The 16,820-nt window shown below is 34.0% G+C and overlaps 1 protein-coding gene across 3 annotated transcripts in view; it reads left to right on the top strand.

The window, feature by feature from the left end:
* Nucleotides 1-16,820, top strand: part of NUP58 (nucleoporin 58) — a 52,706-nt gene that overhangs the window by 29,462 nt on the left and 6,424 nt on the right. For 2 of the 3 annotated variants that reach the window (XM_025462686.3, XM_025462684.3), the window contains 4 exons: nucleotides 297-498; nucleotides 5,902-6,000; nucleotides 7,589-7,684; nucleotides 8,913-11,086. In XM_025462686.3, the coding sequence (XP_025318471.1) occupies nucleotides 297-498; nucleotides 5,902-6,000; nucleotides 7,589-7,684; nucleotides 8,913-9,082 (567 nt within the window). In that variant the 3' untranslated portion in view covers nucleotides 9,083-11,086. Of the gene's footprint in view, nucleotides 1-296; nucleotides 499-5,901; nucleotides 6,001-7,588; nucleotides 7,685-8,912; nucleotides 11,087-16,820 lie in introns of those variants that run through there. The other variant, XM_025462687.3, reaches the window with a different exon arrangement.

Genomic DNA, 16,820 nt, shown 5'->3' with positions numbered 1-16,820 from the left:
TATTATTAAAAAAAAAAATAAAGAGGGCCTCATGAAGCCAGAATATATTAGGCAATTTATTGTAAAGACATGACAAAAATAGGGAAGAAAATACTCAAAGAGTAATAGAGCTTGCACACATCATTTCCCACACCACGCATCACTAGCACTTTGATTTGCACTTTAGGGAGAATGTTTAATATGGCAATATTGGCAGTGTCTTTCATCTGTCTGCTTACCTCCTTACTTCCTAGTTAGATTATTCATATATTACCAAAGTCAACAGAACTTCTTAACCTCTTTTTTCTCTCCTTTAGGTGCTAAAGGAACAGTACCTTGGCTACAGGAAAATGTTCTTAGGAGATGCTGTAGATGTATTTGAAGCCAGGCGAGCAGAAGCCAAGAAGTGGCAGAATGCGCCCAGAGTTACTACTGGGCCCACCCCTTTCAGCAACATGCCAAATGCAGCAGCCGTTGCCATGGCTGCAACACTTACACAGCAGCAACAGCCTGCTACAGGTCTGAATGCATTCAAGTTATAGCTTCTTACTGTTCAAATGCAGAACATTGATGTGCATTTTTAAAAGTCTTCCTTTTGTGTTAGCACTAAAGAAATTTCTATGAGTAGCTGTTCCAATACAATCTAAAAATTGTGATGGACACAATTATAAACATACCTGATAAAAAATGCAGGGTAGTCTTAGCAATAATTATACATCAAGTAGATACTGAATATTGTGAATTACTTAATGTTATTTGCTGTATTGCTATAAATGCCCTTTAGAACATGGTGTTTCACTACCGAATTACATTTAAGAATATTAGATTCTAAAATTGTGATTGTATCATTTATTGTTTTAAAAGTCAGAGATAATGCAGCCATACATTGCATTTTTCATATAATACTGATAGATGGTGCATTCTCCTTTCCTCATACATAGTGATTACAGAGTACCCCACATCTAGGATGAAGTACATTGTTATGACTGAAGGCGTGTTGAAGATGAGTTGGTTGTTTTTATGCATCATGACTGAAATCAGAGGGCAGGTCCTTTTAACCAAATTTGGAAGAAAGTACATACTAGAATTCTTTGTACCTTTTCAGAATGAACAGAACAGTAGCAAGAGCAGGAAAAAGATGTTTTGAGATGTTCTGGATTGCATATTAAGAAGTATGAACTGGGAAGCTGGGCAGATGATGAAAATAATTAATGAGATATGGGAAAGCAGATAATTTCAGTCCTTGGTTTAATTCCACTTCTAATGGGAGAAACATTTTTATGGTCTAGTTCTGCAGTGTGGAGTTTGGTCCTATGTCTTTTGAAGATTATTGTCTTTACTCCTCCAGTCTCTTTTTTTGTCAGGCTTGAAGTAGGATGTAGAAAATATAATCTTAATGGATATTGACTTTTTTTTTTTTACTCGTTCATAATTTTTGAGTAATGCTTATTATTATCCTATAGCATGTGTCTTTCTGAAAGTTCCATATAGTCCAATAGTAAATTATAGTACAAAAAGAGTATTGTATTCAGGCTGCCTCTACTAGGGAAGCATTCTCTGGTTTTCATTACTGGCAGTTTAAAAATTGTTCTTCACATTTGGAGATGACAGAATTGACTTACCATCAGTGAATGGCTGATGATTGGTTTATGCCAAACCATCCACATTCCATGGCTGGACCCATGTGAATAGTGGCTCACAGTGGCACTATATAATAGTTCTCTAGCTGGCTGGAGTGTAGGATTCATTCTCAAGTTATGGAGGGGAAAAAGTCAGTATGTGGCTGATTGCTGTCAAGTCAGTATAGGAATCAGCCCCGTGATAATTAGGATTATCAGTTCTCATGATTATTTAGCTAATGAAACCAACATAGTACTGATTTACTTTCTGGAGCCAGTATTAATCCTAAAATAGATCAAATAAGCATGGGTTTTGGTAGTGTGTTCTTTAAAACTTAAGAGATTTCCGTTTTAATAAATACAACTTGAGAAAGGTCAGTTACGTAAAATGTCATAGTATAAATGAATTATCTTCTGTGGTGTATAACTAAATTTAAAGCCAAACCACTTGTCAGGGTTGTTCTTAATTCTTTTATGTAGAGAGTTTTGAGAGGTCATGCATTTTGGACTCATGAACATATGAAGATATATGTTCATTCTATAAATACAAGTGAGTGCTTACTATGTGCTAGGCTCCAAGGATACAGAGGTAAACAATACGAGTGGAGTATGGTGTTTGCTTTCTGTGGTGGTGGTGAATGTTAGCTTAATTTTGAGGAATCATCTTGAGGAGGCTTTGTTCATTTAATTTTATTTGTGACTTTTGCCAGGCTCCAGGGAAACTTGACTGCTTTCTAATGTTCCCCATAATTTTGAAGCCTACAATAAGGCTTCCTGATTGGCTGGCAGGGATTATAATTTATCAGGCTAAACAGTCTTACAGTGTTTTCATTTTGTGTTGTGTGGATTTTTAGAACTGAGAAGCTAAACAATAATAATAACAGTTTTGTATTATGTCTTCTCTTTTTCCTTTTATTTCTTTGAGGTCCTCCCCAGTTCCATAGTGCATTCCTTTATGCATCTGATAGGATGTTAGTTATTCCAGTCATGTCACCACTACAGTGAGATGGATGAGGTCTCTTAGATACATTCTGATTTCATGAGTTACAGCCTGTTGAGAAATTACTGCATTGTGCTCAGTGATTGTTTAGGTCCTGCAACTTTGAGGACATTTTTTCTTTTTAAGTGTCAGTAACAAATTTTAAAGACCATCTAGATTTAGTTAGGTAAAGCATATGTGCTGTTATACATCGCTGTTGATCTGTGCAAGATTTGAGTTGTCAGGGGTTTTTTCTTTAGGTTGCGTATGGGTTCTTCACTAATGTAAAAAGTGCAGATAGCTTCTTAGGCTGCTACCTTCTGAAGGTGGTTTCTGCGTAGTCTTGAAGGTGGAAGTATGGATTGAAGTGACTTCTTAACTTTTCTTTGGTGTTTTTTAATGAAAAAAAAATAATAGAGATTAGGCCTGCATGATTTATCATTATTGCTTCTGAAGGCTGAAGAGAATTGATGAAAAATCAGCAGGCTAATTACATATCAAATAAGCATCAGTACATGGGTAAATGACATATTAGTAGATCTTGAGTATACTTGTCCATCAGTGCTTTTGAAGCCTCTTAAAAAGCTTAAGACAATTACATTAGGATTATCAATATAATTTTAATTTAGGATAGATTGTTTTAAGCTAATGTACTGGGATTAAGTTTTGCTGTTGTGTTTTGACACTTTTAAAAGTTCTTAATGTTTACATAATAAGACTATTCTCATGTGACTTAGCTGCTATTTTTAAGGAGAGCTGAGACATTTTGTTAGGAATTTCTAATTTCTAGCTTTTAGTGTAGGTTTGAACATTTAAGATGTAGTGTTAAGTAGGAAATTTTAAGTATTTCATTTTAGTTTCTTGTAGTTTTGTTGTATTAAACAACCAAAGGAACATTCCCCATTAAATCAGTAAGTAAAAATTTTCAAATTGGGGAAAAAAGGCATTTTTTTGTTTCTAAGAAAAATTATTTTTAAAATATGACTTAGGAATAATCATACTAATTACATTAGGTATTTTGAGTAATTATTGAAAATTATTTAAAAATTTTAGCACTTTAGTCCTTTTCCTGTGAATGCAGTTTTACTTTTAAGAAAGTAGAATTTATTCTGGAAAATATGAATTACAGTGCTAAACTTGATTTTGTTGTGTGTGAATATATTATACGGTAACTTTTGTAAAATGTTACTCTACATGAAGATTTCACTTTAGGCAATTATTGGGATATATTACTACTAACTAGGTTTTATTTATGGAACTAAGCCTCTCATTGAATGACTATTCAGATTCTGAAACAGATTTCTTGAATTGTTTACGTGACTTTTGCCTGAAGGATTTAGATTCTGCTTTCTAATAGTGAAACTAATTTATATGGTGGCCAGAGTGTAATATATGCTAATACTTTGGCATGGGAGATATTTATCATGAGTTTTTAATATTAAAAAATGTTATACATTTGCCTACTAGTTTTATAAATGATGTTGCCTTCAGAATTTGTGTGAAGGTACAAAACTCAAAGTAATCATGTACCTGTTGTGCAATGGAAAGTCTTGTCATTGTCAGAGTTCTTGATTACCTATATCCTGAATATTGATGATTAGGGTTACTCTTAAAAACAGACCCACACACAACAAAAAAAGCATGTTATTTGAGTAACTCTTACGACTTGTAGGGTTGAGGGCTGTGGTGTGCATTATTCTTTAGGGTCTTCCACCAGCAGTGCCTCCTATTAACATGTGACACTTAAGTCTCTCAGTGTTAAAGAAACTGGACGTGTGTTTTCTATGTATTATTTTTGTTCAAAATAAGAGAGTAATATGCTTAGTTTCTTTTTCCTATAGTAACATTTTACAAAAGAGCTGCTAGGCAGGTATTTTATTCTCAAATTAATCTCAAACTGGATGTAAAAATTTAAATCCTTTTTTAATTTATTTTTTAATAATAGTATAAGAACTCCGGCTGCTATTAGTTCTTATTCTTTATTTTCTGGGTAGAAGCTATTTGAAAAGTCCAGTTTCTGTCCCAGTGTAGCAAAATGCAGTTTCCTCAGTTTTCTTTTTTTTTTTTTTTTAATGCTTTATAATTTTACACTACCTTTTGAATATACAAACCTCATTCTTCATTAAACAACTTGAAGGCTTTGATTTTTTTTTTTTGAAAAGTTTAAATTTCAATCTGTATATTACTTTGGCTGGTCCCTCAACTTTGAGATGCACTGATCACTGTGCTTGAAAAAGACAAGACTGAAGATTGTACTATGAAATTTATTGAATAATTTTCATAAATTATTTATCAAATGAGAGATTTTTAGATTTTTGTATTCTGCTTAAAGAAAAAAAAGTAGTTAAAAAGAGAGGCTAGTAAGTTTGATGCTATTCTTGCCAAACAAACTCAGCCAAAATCTTTAAAGTAACAAACGGGAAAAGGATGACTAATTGTTCTGCATCTGAGTACGTTTTCCAAAATGTTGGAAAGAAACTTCTGAATTGAAATCTTGAATGTATTGAATCTGTCAAGGTACACAGCGGTGCCTTTGTAAATGTTCATTATCTATCTTATTTAATCAGGTGATAAGTGGTGTAATGTAGCAGAGCTTAATAATAGAACTCAATTATCACTTTTTGTGAACAAGTTGGAATTGTCATGTTACTGTGTAATTGATTTGCTTTAAAATGAACAATAAATTTAATAAAATAAAACATTGTCTTGTTTTTTATCTATTTATTGTATATATCATTTATATTTCATATAAAAAAGTGATGCCTAGTTTTTTGGTACTTACTCTTATGAAGTAACATGATAGTTTTGCCATGTTAGTGTCAGTCTCTTTGATCAGTTGAGACTTGACTCTAACGGTAAGGAGCTTGTTTTAAAAAGAGAAAAAAAAAACCTTTACTAATTACACCAAGTAATTTTATCAGAAAACAAGTGGGGAGAGCTAAAACCATCCTAGAAATAAAATTAAAAGAATTATAATTTACAATACATTAAAGATTTCAAATTATTTAGTAGGTTAAACTAACAATCATTTTTCAATGTGGTAAGCCTCTTAATTGTATGGCGTGAACAAGTCACTTAAAAACAATTTTTTTTTTTGATAGGTAAATCCATTGGGATAGATAAATCAGGCTGGGGAGACATCCTGAAAACTGAATTTTAGCAAATAGAATTTGTCAAAATTAATCACTGTTTATTTAAAAAATAATTTCATAAAGAAACTTTAATCTTGAAAGAGTAAGGCAAATTTGTTTTTTTTTCCCCCCCGTTTTGTTTTGTTTTGTTTTTGTTTTTGTTTTGTTTTGTTTTGTTTTTTTGTTATACCAGGGCCACAGCCATCTCTGGGAGTTAGTTTTGGAACGCCATTCGGCTCAGGTATTGGCACTGGCTTGCAATCAAGTGGCTTAGGTTCTTCAAACCTTGGAGGTACACTTTCATTTTTCTAATATTGCATTGGACTATTATACATTTGAATTGATACTAGCCTGTAAAAAATTTCTAAGAAGCTCTGCTACTTTGGAAGTTAAGGTTCCACCTGACAAAAGCAGTTCTACAAACATAATCCATGCTTTCTAGTATTAGATTTAGAACTTAAAAAAAATCATTTCATCTTCGGTGAATAGTAAATATAAAAGAGTAGTAAGATTAACCGGTAGGGATGTTCATATTTTCAGAGCAATATGCTAAAATGTGAACTTGAAAATTACTTAGTTTTAATAAATTTAATTAACTTTAAAAAATCAGTGGTCTTAATATCAGTTTGGAGTCCAAACGACTTCTGGACATACATCCTAATCATTATCTTCTTTTTCTGTAAATGAACACTTTAAATGGGGAAATAATTTTATTATAATTGAACAGCTCAGCTTCTGTCTTTTCCTGAGCATTTTGGGCATATTTGCCTTTATGCATACTTGTATATATAGTGATGAATAGTTTTATAAGTTAATTCTAACTAGTAAGGTAAGTGTTCTGTAAGTCGTCATGTTAAGTAAAAACATATTCACAATTCTCTGCTATGGGTATTTGAAAGAGTGTACTGTGGCAAGTGTATTGTCATATAATGAATTAAAGTTCCTTTATTTCCACTAAAATGTATCATCATAAGAGAGAAGCCTGCGAGCAATCAAGATTACTTAATGTAGTAAATTCTATTGGAATTACTAGAATTATGGCAGACAGCATATTTCCTATGATCTATAATCCAATTTGCTATTACATATCTTAGCTTTATAGGCCATCATACTATCAAACTCCTTATTTTAGATAATCTGTTGCAGAGTAGCCTAAGAAGAGTTGAATTTTATTTTTAGAGCACCTGACTTTTAAGAGAATGGAAACAGGTCTTTCCTTATTAGAATCACCTCTTTTATATAATGAAATATATTTATTTAAATTGTGGACTATAGTATTAGAAAAATCATGATGATCCCACTCTAATTTTCTCAATTGTAATATCAGCTGGTATATGATAGAAGTCTACCGTTAACTGAGTATATTTAACATGATTGTGTTGTAATGATGCAGTTTTTCAATGGTAAAGGTTTGTAAGTGAAAATGTTTTGGTAAAAAGCAGAATAAAGTTTTACCTTATGGTACTTGGTGTTTAAGTTGTTGTGCATGTCATACTTTTTTTTATAAATTTAGTCAGCTTTTTTTTTTCCCCAAAATGAAATATACCTAAGTAGATATGTTTATACCTGTTTGACTAACATCATATTCGAATGATCACTAACATTTCTAGTCCATTTGGGAGAGAAAATACTAATATGATCTTGTTTCTCTATGGCTTTGTTCTTTAAAAATTGCTGATGGGTCATAAATTTAGTCTAAATACATAAAAATGTTTATTTCAGATTAACCTGATTCTTCGAAAAGTCTGTGAAAGAGTAAATAGATTTCTGTAATAGCACTATATTTATTAGACCTTTGATAATTTTAGGTTTTACTTGTCAGTATCCTTTAACCTGTGTTTTACATACCATTGTATATTTCTCTATTACCCTTCCACTAGGATTTGGAACTAGCTCTGGTTTTGGATGCAGCACCACAGGGGCCTCCACATTTGGATTTGGAACAACAAATAAACCCTCAGGAAGTCTTAGTGCAGGTTTGTGTGTTTTTGGCCTGAATTTCAGGCAAATTTAAAGATGCAAATTATTTAATTTAAAAATATAAGTATTGTTATTTCCAGTATCCAAAAACAATCCCTGATTCAGTTTCTATCCCCTGAATGAAGCATGCAAGCCTAACAAATCATACAGTTTTCTCTCTCTTATAAACTAAAAAGTCAGATTTGTGAAATATTTCTAACAAGACTTATTAGTTTGATATAATAAGTTATCATTTAAGTAGAGATTCTTTTAAACCCAGACTAGTGTCATGGTTAAACAAGTCTCTTCATTATTACAAAAATGAACCCATCATAAAGGTTTTAACCCAGCCTTTACCGTTTTTTATTTAGGAAAATAATTTCTCTCCCAAAGAGATGTTCTTTAGTTATCAGTTCCTTTGGTTTTTAAGAATGCCAGTATTAGAGATGATGATTGATTGGATTCTTTGTTCATTTGGAATAGATATGTAATCTTTTGTTCTAGTAGAAAATTCTAAATTTCTTCTCCATTTTTCTCTATATGTATAAATAATGGCTTTTTTTTTTAACATGCAGTGCTTAGAGATAAATAGCATGTCTAAAATAATGACATATAATACATTTAAAATTATGTTTAAATTGAGGGAGTTTTAAGGAAATTCCATTTAATATTAAGTGGTATTTAAAATCAACAGTTCCAAAAGAGTAAGATAAGAGCATTCACTGGTATGAGGAAGTAGGCAGTGATAGTACTTGATCTTAGTGATGCAGGGGTTCTTACAAAATCAGAACAATTGGTACTACTCTTTCATGTGTTCATTGACCTGAAAATTGTGGGTTAAGGCCTTCTTAGAGGATTTAGGATTATAGGAATGGGTCCAAAGGTTGTGAAGTCTCTCTTCTAACTGTTAATATGTTTTAGAGGGGCTGAAGGAGGAAGGCACCGTGACATATTTAATTAACAGGAAAGTATCTGGCAACTTGAATTTTTCTGTAGAGTTCAGATATTTGTGCTCAGGCTCTTTGGGCCTGGATCACTAAACTTCTGTCTTTAAAGGTGCCTCTTAGTTGTTTGCTAAATTATTTTCCTGTAAAATTCCATGTTACAAATTTAGGGTTCTAAGATATTTGCTATTTTTATAAATTATATATTCTTTTAGCTAGAAATTTACCTCTCTTCCCCATTTTTTATATTTGTTTTTGTGATTTAATTTCTGATATGAATATTTTCTTCCCTAAACATAAGGCTTTGGCAGCTCAAGTACATCTGGGTTTAACTTCAGCAATCCTGGCATCACGGCGTCAGCTGGTTTGACATTTGGGGTGTCCAATCCTGCCTCTGCAGGTTTTGGAACAGGAGGACAACTCCTTCAGTTGAAGAAACCTCCAGCTGGAAACAAAAGAGGAAAAAGATAAACATATGGGTGGATGTGGTTGAGAGAATTCATAGCAGCATCGTTCATTCTATGAGTCTATTTTTCTAAAATCGATGCAGTAATTAAATTGCATCCCAGGAGATTTATAAAGTTTTGATATTTTTCCCTACTCTGGAATCTGAACTTTGTTCTTATTTGCCATGCTAAACATCTTTTTTCTTGTGAATTTGAAACCCAGTTGTGTATTTTTCATTATTTTGATTGTCAGTGTAAGAATTGTTCTGATTACATCACTAATTAGTAAAACCTATTTAACCTAGTGTCATAGCAATGTTTTTGTTGATAAGGTTTACATGATGTGAATTATATGCACATTTGTTTCTTATACAGATGGTATAAACTTTAAGTCCTATACTAGAATCAGTTTGTTCCTTGATAAAGGCCTTTTGAACTACACTGCAGGGCATCTTGTGAATACATATGTAAATATATACAGAATAATACACACAGTTGTGTGTTCATATAAAATATATATTTACAGACCTACAACTTTTGCCTCAGAATTTTTTCCCTTTTCTAAGGGTATTCTATTTTTCACCTTTTAAGCTTCAAATCCTCAGTGCTTGTAGAATGATGAGCTAGAGGTATCAGGTCATTGCAGTTATTTGCTTAAAGACTTAATGAAATAATTACTGGTGTAAATATTTGACCAACTCTGCTTCATTGCCCCCGGTCTTTTTCATTTTTGTTTCCACCTTAACCTTTAGCAGCTACTCTGAAGGAAGAGTGCTGTAAGAATCATCAAATAGACTTTAACAACTTTTATTATCCATATACCCTCATTACACCTATATGAGATGTTTTCTCATATTGAGCTGAACCTTCAAGAGCATATTTGAACTCCAGACTAGTGTCTGGAGGCAAAGAGCTATAAAGCCAAATTGATTCTATGCAGGTGAAGGATGCACTATTACCTTAGTGGAAACTTTTCTAGCTGTTCCAATACAGAGTTCTTTCTTACAGGGCTATTGATATTGACACCAAATGGAGTGGTTTATCAGCCTCTTAAATGTCTTAAGTAAGTGCTTAATGCTTAATTTGGAATAGAGAAACAATATATTTTAAGAAAAAAAGTATTCTTTGTAGCAACTATAAACTATCCCATTTTAACAGTGAACAGAACTCCAGGTAGTGACACATAGGCATGTCAGATTGCATCTGTGTAATATTTGTCTATATTAGTATTAGTGACAGAGTGGGTGAAAAAGAGGGCCCTTGGAAAGAGAACTGCCTTAGCCATGATTTCAGTCAGAAACCGTTAGGTAGACCTACTTATCTTTCAAGTACAGTTTTAAATGGGATATGAACATGGAATTTCATTGAAAATAGTTTAATTTTTTATATAGAAGGTTTTGTACATAATGTGCATCAAGTGAATATTTTCAGAATCATTTTCACCAAGGCACCTTTTTTTCTAAAATAGGTATTGCATATATATATATATATATACACACACATGCACACACACACACATATATATTTTTAGTATAATGTTAGTTGGGTTTGATTTATTAAAGTGTTGTTAAATCTTTTATTTATCTGCATATAGCACTGATTGGCTTTTTGGGATTGAAACTTTTGCGCCTTGATGCATTAAAATAAGGAAAATGCTTTGTTTCTGAGCACTGAAGTTGTTTTTATTTTTGCATACTTCTCTAATACTGCTATCCCCAGATCCAGATTTTGGGGAAGGGTAGGAAAATGCGAGGTTTTGTGTTTTGAATTACTGTCAGAATTAAATACCCAATTACAGCAAACTTTTTTTTAAAAGGACGTTGCATTGTGCTGCAAAAATCTAAATATTTATATTTCTTATTTTTTTCTTTATATATTTTACATTTTAATATGTTGAACCACTGGAAATTTGTTACAGATCAATTTGTGATAGGAGTTTAAATGTGTTGTCATTGTCGCCATTGTCTTCACTCTGTCCAGAGCCTATCATTATGTAAACAATAAAATTTATTGTGTCAGTTGCTTTGAATCTTATAGGTGTCAATAGTTGTTCTTAATATGTAAGTTTCTTTTTACTGGTCTTTTATTCTCTTTGGTCAGTTTTTAGTGTTTTCTTTTTACCAGTTTATGTATCTTGCTTCTTTTTGTAGAGTGAACACAAGATAGTAAGTTGTCCCTTGCTTTTGTCCTTTCAAGGTTACAAAAACATAGTTATATAGAAGAATATTGAGTAGAATGTGAAAGTCCCCTTCAATTCCCAAGCCCTGATTCTACTTTCTTTCCCTGAGTATCTACTCGTCATAGTTTGGTGTGTATCCTTTTGAACCCCTTTAAAAAATGCAGTTTTCCACATACGTGTACATATGTTCATTTTTTCTTTTTTTCTCTTTCTCACATTTTATCATTCTCAGATCCTTCTTTTTCTAACAAATGAGTTAAAAATCTGTATACTCTGATTTGCCTTTTTTCCCCTTTAATGATAGATCGCCAATGTTTTTCCATGTCAGTCCATGAAATTTGCTTTTATGTGCCATCCCATAGCATATTTTCTGTGGTTGGGCAATTCGATTCTTTCCAGTATTTCAGTTTTACAGAAAAAGCAGTGAATATCCTTGTACTTGGCTCTTTGTGCTTATGTTTAATGTTTCTTTGGAATTGATCCTTGAAGAGGAATTGCTGAAAAGGCATACAAATTGTATTTCTTAATATTGGATTGCCTTCTAAAATTGCTGTGTAAGTAATGCACTTCTGCAGCGTGTATGAGTACCCATTTCCTAGTATTCTCTGTCACCCTATATATGATCAATCCTAATAATAAGTAGTAGTGAGGTTGAGCTTTTTAATATATAGTTAGCCATTTGCATGTTATTGTAATTGTATGTTGATATCCTTTGTCCATTTTTATACCAGTTTATTTAGTAGTGTTTTTTTCTTGATCTCTGTAGGTAGTGGACATTAATATTTTTCTTGTGAGGTAGTTTGGACTCCTCAGCTGGGTTCAGACCCTTGCCTTGAGCCTATGTGATCTTGGGCAAATTAACCACTTTTCTAGACCTTAATTAAGCTTTATCATCTGAAAAGTGGGGATGATAAAGATGGGTAGTCCTATTAATTATAGAATCTATTATTAATCTATTAAAGCACTTGAATGGCATGAACTCCTGATACTTCTTAAGCATCAGTGTTGCACCACACCAGTACCTCACTGCTGTTAATCAGTATAACTGGGAGCTTTATTTTGGTACGTGATAGGGAAGATACCTGTTTTTACTCGTGTGTGTGTGTGTGTGTGTGTGTGTAGGGTGGCTATTTTAAGACACCTATTCTTTAAGATAAACTTGATACCTATATTTTCCTTTAAAAGATCTTATTGGGATTTTGATTGGGTTTATACAAGTAAAATACATTATGATCTGGGGAGAGTTGACAATATACATAGCATGATGTATGCGTATATTAGGTCTCATTCTTTCAGCAAGGTTTTACAGTGTTTATTTGATATTTGGTTAATTGCTTTTCCTAACAGCATCTTGATTTTATTTCTGAGTGGATTTTTATCCTGCACTTGGTACAAGGTCATTCACATTATTACAGAAGCAGATTAACTGTTCTTTTGTGTTGGTACAGTAAACCTAAGTTAATGTCTTACTAGTCTCAGATAGTGTTTTTTGGCTACAAGGGAATTTGAATAGTCCCTTTAGAAATACTGTAATGGGTTTTTTTTTTTTTTTTTGTAATGGGTTTTTTTACATATGAAATATTTGGGTTTGAATGATTTATCACATTTACTTCAGCATCCCCTCCGTGCCTTGTTCCAGTCTCACCGTTTGTAAACCTGACTGCACTGTAGTTTTGGGGGCTTACACCACCAAGTTATTAGAGGATGCGTCCTTAGGACTCTGTAACCCAGGGTCAGTGTCCTGAAAGTCTGAGCTGGAGGGGCTAATTTGTTTATTTAATTTTTAGATTTTATTTATTCATGAGAGACACAGCGAGAGAGAGAGAGAGAGAGGCAGAGGGAGAAGCAGGCTCCACGCAGGGAGCCCGACACGGGACTCGATCCCGGTTCTCCAGGACCACAACCTGGGCCAAAGTCGGAGCTAAACCGCTGAGCCACCCGGGCTGCCCTGGAGGGGCTAATTTAAATCTCTTTCACAAAGCCCCCTTTGCCTATGGGGACCTCCATTTATTGAGTGTATAGTCTGTTCTGGGCACCACACTCACAACTTTATATACTTGATGATGTTTAATCTCACTATCATCCTATAAAGCAGAAAACTCCAGTTTCTAGATGAAGAAACTGCAGTTGAACTTTGTTTACTGGAGGTCGTGTGGCTGTCAAGTCATAGAGCTAGGTTTATTTGTGATAACAGGAATAGCACACTGATTTTCATGGCTAGCCTCTCAAAGGCACCAAAGGTAATGATATTGCATGATTTACATGAGGGACATTCCAAGTATACAATAAAGTATAGATGAAGGCAAGGTAAGTACAAAGGGCTATGGGACTTGAAGGTGAATAACCCTATCATGGGTGGAAGGAGGAAAAAGCAGGGCTACTATTAGCCACTATTCCCCGCTGCTTCCCTATGAAGAGGCTCAGAGCGGAGCCAGTCATTCCAGCATGAGGGGTGCTCTGCTCATCCTGAAAATGGTAAGGGGGAGTAATTTGGGCTATTGGGATCCTAGGAAGGTAAGTTTAACAAGAAAGCCTTTCCAAGAAGGCTTCCCTGACTCCTGTTCCCCCAGAGAGCACTGCGTGCTCAGATGGCATGAGACTAGATCCTTTTCCTGCCTTACAGAGCGATGAACCTCATCTGGCCCAAGGAGACCATGAAAATAGGCAAGAAGCTCAGGTGCTAAGAGCACATAGAGGAAGGAGTAGGAATTACTGGAAGAATTGGTCACGGTCCAAGTTGTTTGCCTTTTCCTACTCAATCTAACACACGTTTTCTCTCTATGTAATCTGCCAATTAAGTGCAACAAATACCCAGTTCACAAAGGCTGCCATGCTGAAGAGTAGGCTGTAAGTTTAACTTGCAGAGACCTTTTTTATTTTTTTTAAAGATTTTATTTATTCATGAGAGCCCAGAGAGAGAGAGGCAGACACACAGATAGAGGGAGAAGCAGGCTCCATGCAGGGGGCCCAACGTGGGACTCGGGGATCCGGCCCTGGGCTGAAGGTGGCACTAAACCGCTGAGCCACCTAGGCTGCCCAGAGACCTTGTCTTTGTCATCCTCACCCCTCTGAATCCCTTGGTAGCAAGTCATTTTAATTCATTTCATTTAATTCAGCAAACATTTGTTACTATTTGCCATATTTCAGTCACTGCTGGGAGTTGAGAGGAATATTACTATGAATAGGGTATTTTCTATGCTCAATAATACCAGCTGACATCCAGTGCTAAGTGGAGGCTATGGTCTACCTTTGAGAGCTTTACACGTATGAACTTATTCCTCAGTCCTCTTGAGATGGATATTATTATTTCCTTTTTACAAATGAGCAAACAGGCACAAAAGAGTTCAATAACTTCTAATGGTCACTAGTAAGTAGATGGGCCAGCATTTTAGGCCAGGCTATTTTTCTAGAGTCTAAGATCCTAATTCTGACTATATGTAAGTAGTATAATACAATTTGAACTTCTTACTAAGTGATAGGATAAAGGTACAAAGAAAATTGTTGAGAGCACAGAGATGTTAACTGGCTTGAGGAAGCCCACCTCCCAAATTATAATAGGTGGTTTTGAGCAATGCATAAATATAAGATTTTATTTATTTACTTGAGAGAGAGCATGAGAGCAGGGTGGTGGTGGTGGGGAAGGCAGCAAAGGGAGGAAGAACCTTGGGGCAGACTCCGTGCCGAGCGTGGAGCCCTACTTAAGGCTGGATCTCCTGACCCTGAGATGACCAGAGGAGAAACCAGGAGTTGGACACTTAACAACTGAGCCAATTCTGGGGCCCCAAATTATGATTTATTTTCAATGAAGTATTAGCAATTTGAATTTAAAGAACCACATTGTTTAAAGATAAATTTTGCATTTGAGCAACATAAAGGAATAAAGGCAACTAATACTTCCCAGAATAAGTTTCTGTTAAATCTCTTTTTATTCTAATACCTACTGTTTTTCTTCATAGCTGCATAGCATGTATGTCCACACTGTGTTTGATAACCTATGTGTTTGGGTGAATATTTAGATTGTTTGTCTCTTTTCCTTTTCCTTTTTTTTTTTTTTCTATATTAGAAATAATTCTAGTAGGATAGGTAAAAATGGTATCCAGTTTTATTGACATTTCCTTAATTATGAGGGGGTTTGAACATTTTTGTGTATTATTAGCCATCTTTAAAAAAAATTATTTGTAAGAGCTCTTTGGATGGAATCACTTTTTGTCGAGATGTCAAGATAATTAATTTTGGAAAAATTAATAATTTTAAACCTTTAGTCTTGGATCCATGTTACTTTTAAAAATGAAAATTATATCATCATCTCCTCTTCATATTGCTTTCAAACTTTCTTTTTTTTTTTTTTAAAGATTTATTTATTTATTTATGATAGACATAGAGAGAGAGAGAGAGAGAGGCAGAGACACAGGCAGAGGGAGAAGCAGGATCCATGCACCGGGAGCCCGACGTGGGACTCGATCCCGACACTCCAGGATCGCGCCCTGGGCCAAAGGCAGGCGCTAAACCGCTGAGCCATCTAGGGATCCCTCAAACTTTTTTAATATTTTATATTATTTCTCATATATTGCAAATGTTTTGCAGCTAACCTTTTCACCTGTTTATGGTTATTCTTTTTGCTGTGTAAAAATTTAATTTTACCAAAATTTACTAGTCTTTTTTTAATGACTTCTGGGAATGAGTGAGAGGTCAATGAGAAGACAAAAGAGATTAAGACATTTTAACTTCTACAATTTATAGTCTTTTTTTTACCACTACAACTTCGTAATTGTATGAAGTGGTCTTTAGAAGATTCAGCTAGCTGGCTGGTGCCAGGTTGTAATTAGAGGATGGCAGAACTGAAAGGAGACTTCATGCACACCACTTTCCAGAGTGCATTGACAGTAATGGAGTTTCTGAGCATTGCAGTAACACTAAGGTAGGTGATATCATCATTTATTTCTCTTTAGAGATGAGAGACGAACCTAAGGAATTTGCTCAAAGTCCTAAAGTCCTAAGTGAGGATTCTAAAAACTCAAACTCCAGTATCACAGGTGCTATTCTAATGAAGTCTTTTAGAAATCGATTATCAAATAATGGCACTTCCAGCTCAGTGTCATTTCCAAAGATAATGCCTTCTATATTGTTATATATTGAGAAGGCAGAAGAAAAGTTAAATGTTGTGGCCAATGCATTTTTCTTCTAAAAAATTTTTCTCCTAAATGGACATGAGAACTTAATTGAAGGACATCAACTCTTAACACGAGTGACAAGTTCTATTTTTTTTTCTCTTGCAAACTGTATAGATGCCACTATGAAAACTGAAATAAACTATCTTTTAATTGGACCTTCTAGACTGAGCCCTTGTTTGATGTAATGATTTTATCATATTTTTGAAATAATCTATTAGGTTTCTAAAAACTGCCACTTTTAGATTCCTTATGTAGTGTTGAGCCTATGTGATCTTATTTGTATTTTTTTCCCTAAAACTGTAATTGTGTATGAGGTGCATGTATCTGTGTCTGTGTGTATACAAATATAATTAAAATCATTTGTATATAAGATGGAAAATATATCATTGAAAGTTATCCCTGTTTTTGATGAC

Source organism: Canis lupus, chromosome 25, assembly GCF_003254725.2.
Source record: "Canis lupus dingo isolate Sandy chromosome 25, ASM325472v2, whole genome shotgun sequence".
NCBI lineage: Eukaryota > Metazoa > Chordata > Mammalia > Carnivora > Canidae > Canis > Canis lupus.
This window is presented reverse-complemented; position numbering and strand designations above follow the sequence as displayed.